Source organism: Sycon ciliatum, chromosome 5 (genome assembly GCF_964019385.1).
Source record: "Sycon ciliatum chromosome 5, ocSycCili1.1, whole genome shotgun sequence".
Lineage (NCBI taxonomy): Eukaryota > Metazoa > Porifera > Calcarea > Leucosolenida > Sycettidae > Sycon > Sycon ciliatum.
This window is the reverse complement of record NC_088647.1, coordinates 13,525,525-13,537,921: the sequence shown is the minus strand read 5'-3', so window position 1 is coordinate 13,537,921 and position 12,397 is coordinate 13,525,525. Positions and strand designations below refer to the sequence as shown.

Here is a 12,397-nt window from a genome sequence, read left to right as displayed (position 1 = left end):
TATATGGAAATTTATGTCAAGCCGGTAAACCGTCATTGCTCTCCCTTGTTCCCGGGTTCTGCGATAGGTACGTACCTTCCAAGCCGGAGGGATATCCACCCATTTTGGATTTATTGTACGAACCAGACATGCTGGATGCTAGTTTTGGGGACCTGCTCGTTCGTTGCGAGGCAGTATTTCCAGTGGTCTGTGTTTCAGAGGAGGAAGCACGCGCTGTGGAACAGGCTACGCGGAACCAGGCAGATTCCAAGGCCTGGTTTGAATTTCGCGCCGGCCGGATCACAGCTTCAAAGTTGAAGTCTGCTGTTCGCACGGATATTAGCCAGCCCTCTGCGTCCTTAGTCCGCTCTGTGTGTTACCCTGAGGCACACAAGTTTCGTAGCAAAGCCACACAATGGGGATGTGATCACGAGCAGAAGGCAATTGACAACTATAGTGAACATGCCAGTGCAACACATCAGAAGGTTGAAGTACTGCCCAGTGGCTTTGTAATTCATCCGGACTATCCATATCTTGGCGCTACTCCCGACTCCCTTGTGCAGTGCTCCTGCTGTGGCAACGGCGTGGTGGAAGTGAAGTGCCCGTACGGGTGCCGAGACAGTAGCCTGCATGATGCTGCCGATTCAGGGAAGTTCTGTCTAGTAAAGTCCGGCGGAGCACTCCATCTTAAGCAAGACCACATGTACTACTACCAAGTACAGCTACAGATGCTGGTGTGTAAGGTGCAGTACTGTGACTTTGTTGTGTGGAATGAAGGTCAGCTGTTTGTGGAGCGTATCTGTGCAGACACAGATTTCATCCGTGAAGCGGTAGCAGGTGCCAAGAAATTCTTCCAGTGTGCTGTTCTCCCAGAGCTTGTTGGGAAATGGTTCACTAAGACGTTCTCCACTCTTCCTGCCGATGCGTCTTCAGCGGCTACATCAGCCTCGGAACCACTTGGTGCTGCCAGTACAACATCTACTGCGGATCAAGAACGCTCTCCGGAGTTTTGCTACTGCAAGTCTGTGAAGGCTGGCGAGGTACTGCGATGTTCCAACAACGATTGCAGTATTCGTTTGTTCCACATGGCTTGTTTGCAGCTGAAGAGTAAGCCAAAGCGCAAGAACTGGACCTGCCCGGAGTGTCGCAAGATTAAATCTGCCACTAAATAATGATATGCATGTACAATTACAGTGGTAGCGACTTCGGCGACAAGTTTATAGGAATGTTGGTCGCTAAGTACAACGTTCGTCAGCCTACTCAAGCTCAACTGCATGAGGGGTGAATTCCCCGAAACACTGTGTATTGAGCAGGGAGTGGTGCTTTCTTGCAGGTTTGCCGGAAGGAGGGCTCGAGGGACTTCTTCTCTGCTCTAGATGGCAGTTGTGAGTCAGTCAAGTGTCTGGATGGAAGTCGTGAGTTTGTCAAGTTTCTGAATGGCAGTCGTGAGTCAGTCAAATGTCCAGTCAAGGCGGCAGAAAAGCTCGACCTCTAGTATGGGGTGCAACCAACTTTCCATGTACATAGTCATTTTTGTCGTAGCATTTGTAAATCCAAGTCTCAAGCATTTGAGAAGTGATCCTGCTATTCTGGTATTTCTAGAGTTGCATTTTCAACTTGTTCTGCTGTGCCTTCCACGGTACTTGCTGTTGCACTTGCCACGTGTGTGCATACAATCGGTGGCTGGGCTTTCACAACGATTTCCGTTACCTTTCTTGTATTTCTTTGCTTGCATGTATCTCTGAAGGACCATAATGCTGATTCGTATTTGTGGGTCCCAGGACATGCGTGAAGACCACTCACTGCTTATGCATGTGAACAGAGGAACTCCATCATTACACATCAAACACTTCGCTCTTTACGTCTCTTCCGGGTGATGTTGGCATAAGTTGAGTTGTTCTTTGGTGCTGGGCATACTACATAAAATTATTCTGATGGTACATCGCGCACTACCCAGCACCCTAAGTTGGGTTTCAGGGCTATTCATAATTATTATATTGTGTTGTCCCTATTTGGACCAGGAGTCATTATATTGATGCAACAAGAAACGGAGGCATGTCGTGAGTGATGATAGAAGCCAGTATTATTACTATTATTATAAGTCTGTTGGCGTTGCCATGACCAAGCAAGCTTGGCTAGCCAGACAAAAGAAACTAGAAACAAGCGAGGTCAATGAGGTGAACACATGCGCATGCAACTGCAGAATAGGTAAAACAGAAATATAATTGCCGGTATATCCAGACAGTCCAAAAAGCACAAAGGGTTAATAATAAATTTGAATAATAATATAATAATAATATAGCAATCATTACAGCTGACAAAGCGGCATGATGTAATTTACTCGAAAGGTACGACGGACTCACAACAGTTGCACAGAGCACAGCAGACGGTGACAACCTTGTCAATGAATGCACATGATGTAGCTTTATCGTCATGCATGAGGAAAGCAATGGGCAAAGTGCCAGAGAGGATCGTGTATTTCTGGCGAAGCATTCCAATCACTCGCTCCACATGGATACGGACGCGTGACACTTGTCGAGCACTGTCCAATTTCAGCCTGGAGAGTTGCTTCTTCCCCTTCGTAAATGGGGGCATCACCAACTCTGCGCAGAACATGCCAACGCTGTCTTCAACAGTGAAACCACGGTCAGCCAGCACCTGGTCACCCGGATTTAGGTGACTAAGCAGACCGCAGTGCTCTGTGATGAACTTGTCTGAGGCTCTCCCGCCCCATGCATGCGAAATAAATGTAATGACACCTTGTGGCGCTACGCCAATCAAAAACTTTGCAGTGTTATGGCTTTTATAGTGAGAGTACGTTTGAGCTCTTGCCATCAGATCAGAAGGTCGTTCACAAAAAACTTCAAAGCAGTCAATAATGACAGCACAGCCCGGGAAATGCTTACGAAATTCAAGTGGCAGAGTTTTGCGTAGTTCGTCCCTTTCCGGCCATTTGACAAGTGGTCCCAGCATCACATGCATCACCCGGATCCAGCGCTGGAAAATCCGGCACACGGTCGACTGGTGAATGCCGAATCTGTACGCCAAGTCTTGGTCCCGACAATTCAGCCGAAGCTTCATGAGAACAATCAAGAACTGCTGGAAGAGAGAGAGCGTGTGGCGGTGGTGCTGTGGAACTCTCTTCCTCACGTGTTCAAATATGCCCATCATGGTCCCAAAAGACTGCAAACCAGTGTAGAAGAGCACCTTCGCGTTGTCTTTCTCAAACGACTCGATTGACAAGGTGTCACCTTGTCCTGGAGCGTGTGGCATCCGTTTGCTTTCCAGGACCAAACAGTTGTTTGTCTCCTCCAGCCGCGTCAAGTGCTCCATATCCATGTCAGTCTGCGATGAGACACTGGAGACTGCTACAGGATCAGACTCTACCTCTGCACCATAGGCACCAGGCAAATCTGCCATTGCCTCTGTGAAGTCATTCCCGGAGGCGTCCACTTTCACTGGTGTCTGCGTCTTGCTCTCCTCGAACGTCAGCTTCCGCTTCGCTCGGCGTTCATATGCCACCAAATCCCTCTCCGCTTTACGCTTTACAGGAGTCCTGACATGTTCAAAAAGTTTCGGAACGTAAGCGGGAGATAGTGGATCGTTGCTCTTCTCTGCGCCTACGAAATGGTCTGAACAGATCCTGCTACTGTCAGTTGGCTTCCAATTCTCTCGTCTCATAGCCGCAACCCATAGTTTGCGCCGCTCGTCCGCTACAGGAAACTTGTAAAACTTCACAGCCGTTCCAGGATCGGCACGATTGCTACATCCGACGGCTGCACAACTCTTCGGCATGTTGAAGGCTAAAAACTTCAGCAAGCGAGACACCAGCGGAAATAAAGTGAGGAACGATATGTCGACAACCAACAACAAATTTTACTTTTCCTCTCAAAGACTAGTAAAAAATAGTTCAAGCAGAAACGACTTCATTTTGCCACCCCTGCCACTCGCAGCCGCCTTGGCGCTCCTCGTGACGTCATTCGCATAACCTCTATACAAGTTCGTCAACTGAACACTAATTTCAAAACTAAAAGTCAACCGAAGTCTAAGAGAACAACTACTTCGTGTTCAGAAGAACTTTCTTATCTGACACTAGAAACTACTTGTCACAGCATGTGCAAACACTTGCGCAACTGCCCATGTGCATGCACTAAAAAAATCGAACCGTTTGAGGGGAGGGCGCGCGCCCACCGCGCCCTCCCCTAGATCTGCCACTGAGTGCGGCTTTTATACAAGACTTTACGGTAAATATACTATCGCCAGAAACACAACCCACCCACAGCCAACAAATTGATCCAACATGACAGCTGCAATTTCGGCAGAATTCCGTAAAATTTCCAACACAAAGCTGCACGGTTGTAGTCAGCATCAAATCCAGAGTTAGACACATCCGGTTAAACCCCCCCTCTGGAAGTTACTGAAAAGAAGTGAATACCAGAGGACAGAGCTGAAGAAGTGCACACATTTCTGATTCATCAGAAAAGCATATTGCACAAGCATTTGAAATTTTTCTTGCAAAGTGAATTCATATGTGCGTCCACATATCAATGCACATTGCAATCATCATTTCATCACACATATGCCAACATAGCAGCAGGAGGAGGAGGAGGAGCAGATGGTGGTGGTGGTGGTGGTGGTGGTGGTGGTGGTGGTGGAGGAGGAGGGAGGAGGAGGGGATGATGATGAGGAGGAGGAGGAGCAGGAGGAGGAAGAAGAAAAAGACAGGGAGGAGAAGATAAATTCTCCAAGGACTTACAATTGTTGTAAGCCAGTAGAGTGTCCTAAAAGATTGGGGGATAGGTGATGAATGTTGGTATTGGGTAGGGATCTGCATGAAAAAAAAGACGAGTAATGCGTAACTTGTAGTTCCTTGGTCATCATTTCTTCTTATAAAGTAATGAGTATAAGAATATAATAATCTATATTCAGGATTACCCAAAGGTGAGTGACAATATTCAAGCTGTCATGGAGGTTACGGACACTTGCTAGTAGCAAAAGAAAGTTGGCAAATTGGGCTAAATCATTCAATCACTCTGTGCTCGACGTTGAGCCACCATACGTGCCCTACCGTAGAATCCCGCGGATAAGCCCACCCGCGTATAAGGCCATGCCCGCGCATAAGCCCAGGGAAAGTTCGAACATCACAAGGCTTCGTCATACAAGCCCATGGGCCTAAGTCGTACCAAGAGTCCATAAATTATGGACTCTTGGTCGTACCATGTACATGTAGGTAGAACATGTAGGGTATTTTAAAGTTTTTTTTGTACATTTCAACACAATCATCGGTTGTTTTTGTTTGCACAGTGGCATCCACCAATGTATTTCTCACTTCCTTGGTACTTTTCAATAGCACAATATTGGTGTCAGCGTATAAGCCCATGTCCGCGTATAAGCCCACCAAAATGTCCTTGTGAAACAGATAAGCCCATGGGCTTATCCGCGGGATTCTACGGTATGTTGAACCACTAAATCTCTTGTGCTCTATGTTCAGCCGACCACACACACACACACACACACACACACACACACACACACACACACACACACACACACACACACACACACAAACACCCCCCCCCCCTCCACACACACACACACACACACACACACACACACACACACACACACACACACACACACACACACACACACACACACACACACACACACACACACACACACACACACACACACACACTCTCTCTCTCTCTCTCTCTCTCTCTCTCTCTCTCTCTCTCTTTCTCTCTTACAGTCTTTCTCTCTCTCAGTCTTTCAGTCTCTCACTCTCTTGATCGAAACATTATTTTGGTGCAGCCGCAAAGATACAGGCTGCTTGGAAACCCTGAAGAGGAAACAGTCGAAATTCAGCCTAAAATGGTAAGTTAGCATACATGTGAAACTCACATGTTTAGCAGGTCGGGACAACTCGAAAGATTTTGATTGACGCAGGAGCAGGGTGCACATGGATCCTCGGCCATAGGTACTCCACATGATTCCTTCCAACATGCCAGGAACGAAGTAGCAGAGAAAGCCCAAACCTTGAAAGACAGAAAGAAGCACACAGCAAATAAATAAACAACAGATACAGTGAGCATACGAAATGGAATATTCCATCCACGACAGTCAACTGCTTCGCCATTCATTTTCTCAAGCCACAGGTGCAAGCGATCTCTTGGGACTTGCTATTCGCTACTCCCTGGATTCCTTGTCATGTTACACCTCCACCCCTCTACCACACACATGCCCTTTTCGATTCTGTCCCAGGTATTTCCCTGATTTGTATTCAGGAATGCCATGGTGGTATTTTAGTATAATTTTACATGGTGCTTGTGCGAGTAGAGTGCTGTGTGTGTGTGTGTGGGTGGGTGGGGGGGGGGGGGGGGTGAAGTGTAAATGACAGGTAACTGTTTTTCATGCTATGGGATGGACATCCATTATAATTCCCAGCTTTCAGAAAAAACACAATGTTCCAGTTCAACTTTTTCACAACACTGAAAACCGTAGACTCGTCTGTAGAAATTATGGGGAAGACAAGAGGAGAGGTACACACACCTAGAAGGGGATAGACAGGAACAGACATTCTAAATTGGTTTTGAAGGCAGTACACAGCGTAACATGCCGCTTCTACATGATGTACGGTGTTCTCCATTAGTTTCCTTACAGGTCCTGCCAGAGTAGCGTTAGTCACGTTTGCACCCTACTCCGCTGCCAGTCAGGCGTATTGTTCATCATGATCCGTTGAGAAAACAGTAATTCTGTACTAGAGGACGTGCAATATGACTGTGGCGAGACATCCATTGCACTACTATCACTACTAGTACTACTACGCCAATGTACTCTTCAATTGGTTGTGGAGAGTTACTTGTATTTCTAATGCCGGTGAACATAGCCAACAGTGGGACCATGAGTGACAAGGCTGATCACAACCCTCATTATCCGGAGGGGGGGGGGGGGCCCGACGTTGTACAAGTGCGTCAACGAATCACACGCGTACACGTTCACTGATTGTGAAGTTGCACACTCTGTGTGTTGGCACTTTCAGAGACTCTGCTTTTTGAGTGTCGAGATTATTTCCGACTGCAACAAGTTGAATTTGGCGGTTGCGCATTTCGCTGTTCGAAAACCGCGTGTTTATCCATGTCAATAGCTGTTTTTCCATGTCAAAAGCTGTTTCCGTGTCAAAAGCTCTTTTCGACTTCTTCTTTTTAGTACAACCTGCACTATACCAGTAGTACTAGCTGATTACTGTGTGGTTACTATGGGCAATACAAATGGCATACGCAGGGAAATGTAAAAATGATTTCGAAGAACGCGTTCTAACGTAGTAACTAATTACTTTCGACTCAACTGCTTCTTTCCGTCCAACTAACTAAGGGTGTGTTCGAATTGTCTTCATCAACTTTTCGAGCAAAAAATAAAAGAGATTAGTTGAAGTGTCCCAATAGAACGGTTTCTATCATTAATTTTTAGAGTTTTTCAGTGGAATTGTCATGGCGATAATGACGTCCGATCAGATCGACCATTTAGGCTACACGTAGCTATTCCAAAACTCTTCGGAACTAATCCACCTCTCCCATCCCATCGGATGAGGTTGTGGAGTTTCGTTTTTCTGAAGAGGCCAATAAGCCACCTCTTCGAAAAGTCAAAGAGTGACAATTCGAACGCGCCCAACTAACTTTCCCGAAGGTTCGACTGCTCCTTCGACTCTCGAACCGAGAAGTCGAAAAATATTCCGAAGTTCGAAATGCAGAACTTCTCTAACGTCAGTAATGAAACGCTATTTTTATCTGCAAGATGACAAACCAGTAAATGACTATGTACACTTTCGTCCATGGCTGGCTGTTGTAATCTACTAGAAGACCTAGCGACCAAAATCATTTCCGGCCTCCGCTCCTACTGTAGCGTGTTTACAGTGCGCTCGAGCAGAAGACTGACAAGGAAGTGAGCGGCTTGATGCCACGCTGTACTACAAGGACCGGGTCAACAAGAAGAATTATTCTTGAACGACTTACTTTCGGGCGAGTGCTTGCTGGGCCTCAGTTGGCGTTGTTCTCGCTCACCATGAGCTCTCCCTCTCTTTCCCCATCGTTTACTTCTACGTACGTTGTAGTTCATCTATTGGTGACTGCCATATTCAGACAGTACCGTGGCACGAAGTTGAAAGAAGAGCATGGCTATAGTAGTAAGTAATTTTAGTTGTAAAACTATAAACAGGACCAGTCACCAGTCTTGCGATGTGCTTTTGCGGTGCGTTTGCTTTATTTTTTACTCGAGACACAACCACTCATGAACTGCTAGTGCTAGCGCCGGGCTGTCGTGAAAACCGGGCTTTCACGACTCCCAGGTAGGTCTACAGCGTACTAGCGTGTGGAGGAAAGGTTTTTTTTTGTATTCTTTATTTAGAGTGGAAAGTCCAAAACAGGCCCTAGCCTAATAACAATGGTCGTACTAGTGAGGGAATGCTGTATATTTGTGCATAGGGATCAGTGAGTGTAACAGCAACTATTACTATTAGCAAGAGTACATAACCCCCCGGAGTGTGCAACGCCGATCCAGTTCTGTGTAGGGTCTTGGTCGAGCGGAATCGGATCTTCTGATGTCATGCGTACACTTCACACCAGCGCAAGGCCGGTCCCGAGGCAGGGCACCATTGTTTTTGATCCAAGAGTACCCGCGACTCCCCGGGTTCCCCTCAGCTGTGTACGGTATTATGACGCAAAGATCCGATTCCGCTCGACCAAGACCCTATGCAGAGCTGGATCAGGCGTTGCACACTCTGGGGGGTTATGTACTCTTGCTATTACTATTATAGTATTAGGGAAAGCAAAAGAGAGAAGAAAAACAACTCAAAACAGGAGTTGCGACTTGCACAGGAATGTCATGGCATGACCATGATGACTGCAGACTGTGCACATGTGCAGTACAAAAGTGAAAACATTCATTTTGCCCGTCGATCAAGGTAGATGGAGCGCTAGCTCCTGCCACACAAAATACTAAGATAGCCTACTAGTAGATCTACTACATGACTCTTACTTAGTCTTTTTACATTCCTTGAGTGGACGCTGAAAATGACCATCGCGCCTCACCGCTTGTCCGGGGCCGGGGCTGAGTTGCTCTACACATCCATGAGCACACGGATTCACGCTGCTAGCTAGTCACGAGGTGTTTGTCGCGCTTGAAACGGAGCATCTCTGTAAGTTTGTATCCCTAGTCAGGGGCGTCGGAAGGTATTTTAGTGTGGTACGGTCAGCCATCTGAAGTGCAATTTACTCGTGGGGGAGTGGTGACTGAGCCGAAATGTTTTGGAATTTTAGATCCCAGATCAATGTATTTTGTTGATTCACGGGGTATCTGGGGCAAAAAGTGGTACGGTCAATACCGTAGTGACCGTACCGTGTGCGACGCCCCTGCTAGTGATGTTGTGGCCTGGAAAACAATTTTTATTAGAAGACTTATAGTAGTAAGTGGTGCTCTTCACTGCCCTTAAGCCACAATGTTCCCCCACTGGACCTCAGTCTACTCAAGCTGATGAACTTACTGTCTGAAGCCGTGTAAAGGGTGAATTCCTCTGTTAAAACACTGTGCATTGAGGAGAGAGTAGTGCTTTCTTGCAGGTTTGCCGAGTGGAAGGTTCAGTGGACCTCTCGTGTGCTCTGGATGGCAGTCGTGAGTCGGTCAAGTGTCAAGTCCTAAGTCGGCAGGAAAGGCGCGAGCTCTGGTGTGCGGAGCAACCAGTAGCTGAAGCCGTCGCTACAAGTGCATGTACCTGTACTACTACTAATAGTACTATTTCGTTCTGTTGTGTCAGCGAGGCCTTGTGGCTAGCTGGTTTGGAGATGAGAGCGTTTCCAACGACTGATGGTCGTCATATCAATGCCTGTTCTACATATCCTTGAGTGAAACTGACTTAATTGCGCTGTTAAAATGGTAAATGGTGTTGACGAGGTGTTTGTCGCGCTGCAAACGGAGTGTCTCTGTACGTGTGCTCGTGCACTCGTGTACTTGTACAAGTACATGTACATGTATCCCTGGTGAGGTTTGGCCTGAACAACACCATTATAGAGGTTGTATGAAAGAAATGGGACCACAAGCCTGTTTTGGAACTCCACTTTAAATAAATCCAACAACAACACGTCGTGATGACGAGTCAGCGGAATTCCTGAACCACTAATGGGCGCTGAGTGTACAGAGGAACTGCTTATGGGCGTAGACAGAGCGGTTGATGATGGCAGTGATGGCGATGAAGAGGACGGAGGGTGGAGACAAGAAGCCGACAGTGTATACACACTGTCCAATCAACAATGTCACCAGTCTTGCGACGATTCCTGATTCAGTCTCGCTCGTAATGTTCCTAATTGAAAGTATTAGGTATACACAAGTACATGATTGTACATTCAAGAGTGTCAAACAAACTTGCACATCCAAAAGGACTCCTTCACTTCTATCACCCTCTTTTTCCGTAATTCATGCTGTTTTTCGGACCATATTCTCAATTGATTCTTTTCTACACTGTAGTGCTAATTCACAATATTTCGTACATTTCAAAGTAAACAAATGTATCGGAGACAGCAGCTTTAATATTGCAACAAGGAGGACAGCTTCGCTGTAAGCATTTCCCATATGTCAACATGCATGAGTAAAATGTGAAACGATGATTGCAGGTTACGGCAAAACGTGTCCTCCATGTTGCAATATTTTGTATATTCTTTCCAGATAGCCACATGTTTCTTCTTGTCAATGCTATTGTGATGCTATTCCAACTGAAGAGTACCACAAGGAAAAGGTTCTTGGAAATTTGGACCTACCGTGCCGTGATACGTTCAGCCATGAATGCGTAGCTGATATAATTCAAACTCACAGCTCTATCTGCATTGTCTTGTTTTGTTTTCCTTCGGGCTTATTGAGGATGTGCGTTTGTCCTGCTCCATATACAGTAGTTTAGTGAGGTTTCAGCATGCAGACACATGTACACTTGGCATGGGAGGAAATACCGTATTTTCTGGAGTACAAACCGCACTTTAAACACCAGTTATCATGGTACTAAACCCAAAACAATTCGGTTAGGCTGATCAAATTCATGGTGATAAAGAGGGTAGATATCTGTACTTCATGACAAAAGATGCGGGCCCCGGCTTATACTCTGGAAAATGTATGTATGTATGTATGTATAAAAATCTCTGGAAAATATGGTAGTCAAATTATTTATTTCCACAGCAGCGAAATTCCTGACGAACATTTGTCCATTTGGGATACTGATAACGAGTCATATGTCCATATCTAAGTTTGAGAAACGTCTGACCGTTCCTCGTGACAATGGAGAGCTACAATTATGCTATTTTCTCGTCTATGCTCGTACAAAGCCTAGCTCCGTGACGTCACAGATCTGACCTAGTCGGGGCAAGTTATGATGTCACAATAATGTCCCCAAATTCAGGGTTGGCTTACACGACAATGCTGGGCATGGTAACGCAACAAAATTCTTCCGGATGCAGGATTCGTGTACAGAGCAAAGCAAAAAGGTTGTACAGAAAACGAAAGAAACCAAAACGCTGGCCAAAGTTGAAGAATTTGAAACGGAATTCTTCTTATGGTAAAGAAGGAGAAGGAAAAATGTTACGAATTATGACTAACTGTCTACCAACGTACCCAAATCATATACAGTCGGCGAGTGCGACAAAATGGCACTAAACTGACAAGGAGTACTGAGACATTCAGCGACCTGACACCTAGCTCCAAGGCGTAAACCAACAACCTTCCAACTTGGAAGGCACGGGTTCGGAAACGTCCAAGAGGGGAAGGAAAGCACTCGTTGACTGTATATGATCTGGTTACTTTGGTGGACAGTTAGTCATAACTCGTAACATTTTGTCCTTCTCCTTTTTTACCATAATTAAATTGGGAGTGCAGGGATGAATTTATCCTGTATCGCATCGCAGTTTGCGATGCAAAATCGATCATCTGCTATTCAAAAGTCACCGTGACTCGCAAAAAACTGCGATACATACAGACTATCCATGCCTAGCCTGTGCTATCAAGTAACATGCATACAGTGCAGTGTATGTGGTGCAGACAATATCAATCTGCGTGTACATGTATGATTCAGTCGTTTTTTTTGCAAATGGGCTTTCAGGCATCACTCTCAAGAAGGACAATATGGTAAACACCCAACCTTCAAAGAAAAATGCTAATTAAAATCAAAGACTGCTACACAATTGTGATTTTGTATAGCAGAAACTGCTATGCAAAAATATGACAATAAATTCATCCCTGGAGTGCTCTTCTGCGTAAATTTGGACGTGTGAACAGTCGAAACAGACTGTTGGACCTTGTCACTTTAATGTTTTTATCGTTTTGCGCGTCCACATGATGCGTGAAGGATCCGACAATGTTCACCATGTGAGGAGTGCTCTGTCATAAG

General features: G+C 45.9%; 1 protein-coding gene across 3 annotated transcripts in view; it reads right to left on the bottom strand.

Moving 5' to 3' along the window:
• The window catches only part of LOC135817690 (uncharacterized), a 60,302-nt gene that overhangs the window by 45,240 nt on the left and 2,665 nt on the right, over window positions 1-12,397 (bottom strand). For 2 of the 3 annotated variants that reach the window (XM_065330920.1, XM_065330922.1), the window contains exons 2-3: window positions 5,884-6,017; window positions 4,736-4,807 (exon numbers count right to left, since the gene is read on the bottom strand). In XM_065330920.1, the coding sequence (XP_065186992.1) occupies window positions 4,736-4,807; window positions 5,884-6,017 (206 nt within the window). Of the gene's footprint in view, window positions 1-4,735; window positions 4,808-5,883; window positions 6,018-7,991; window positions 8,168-12,397 lie in introns of those variants that run through there. The other variant, XM_065330921.1, reaches the window with a different exon arrangement.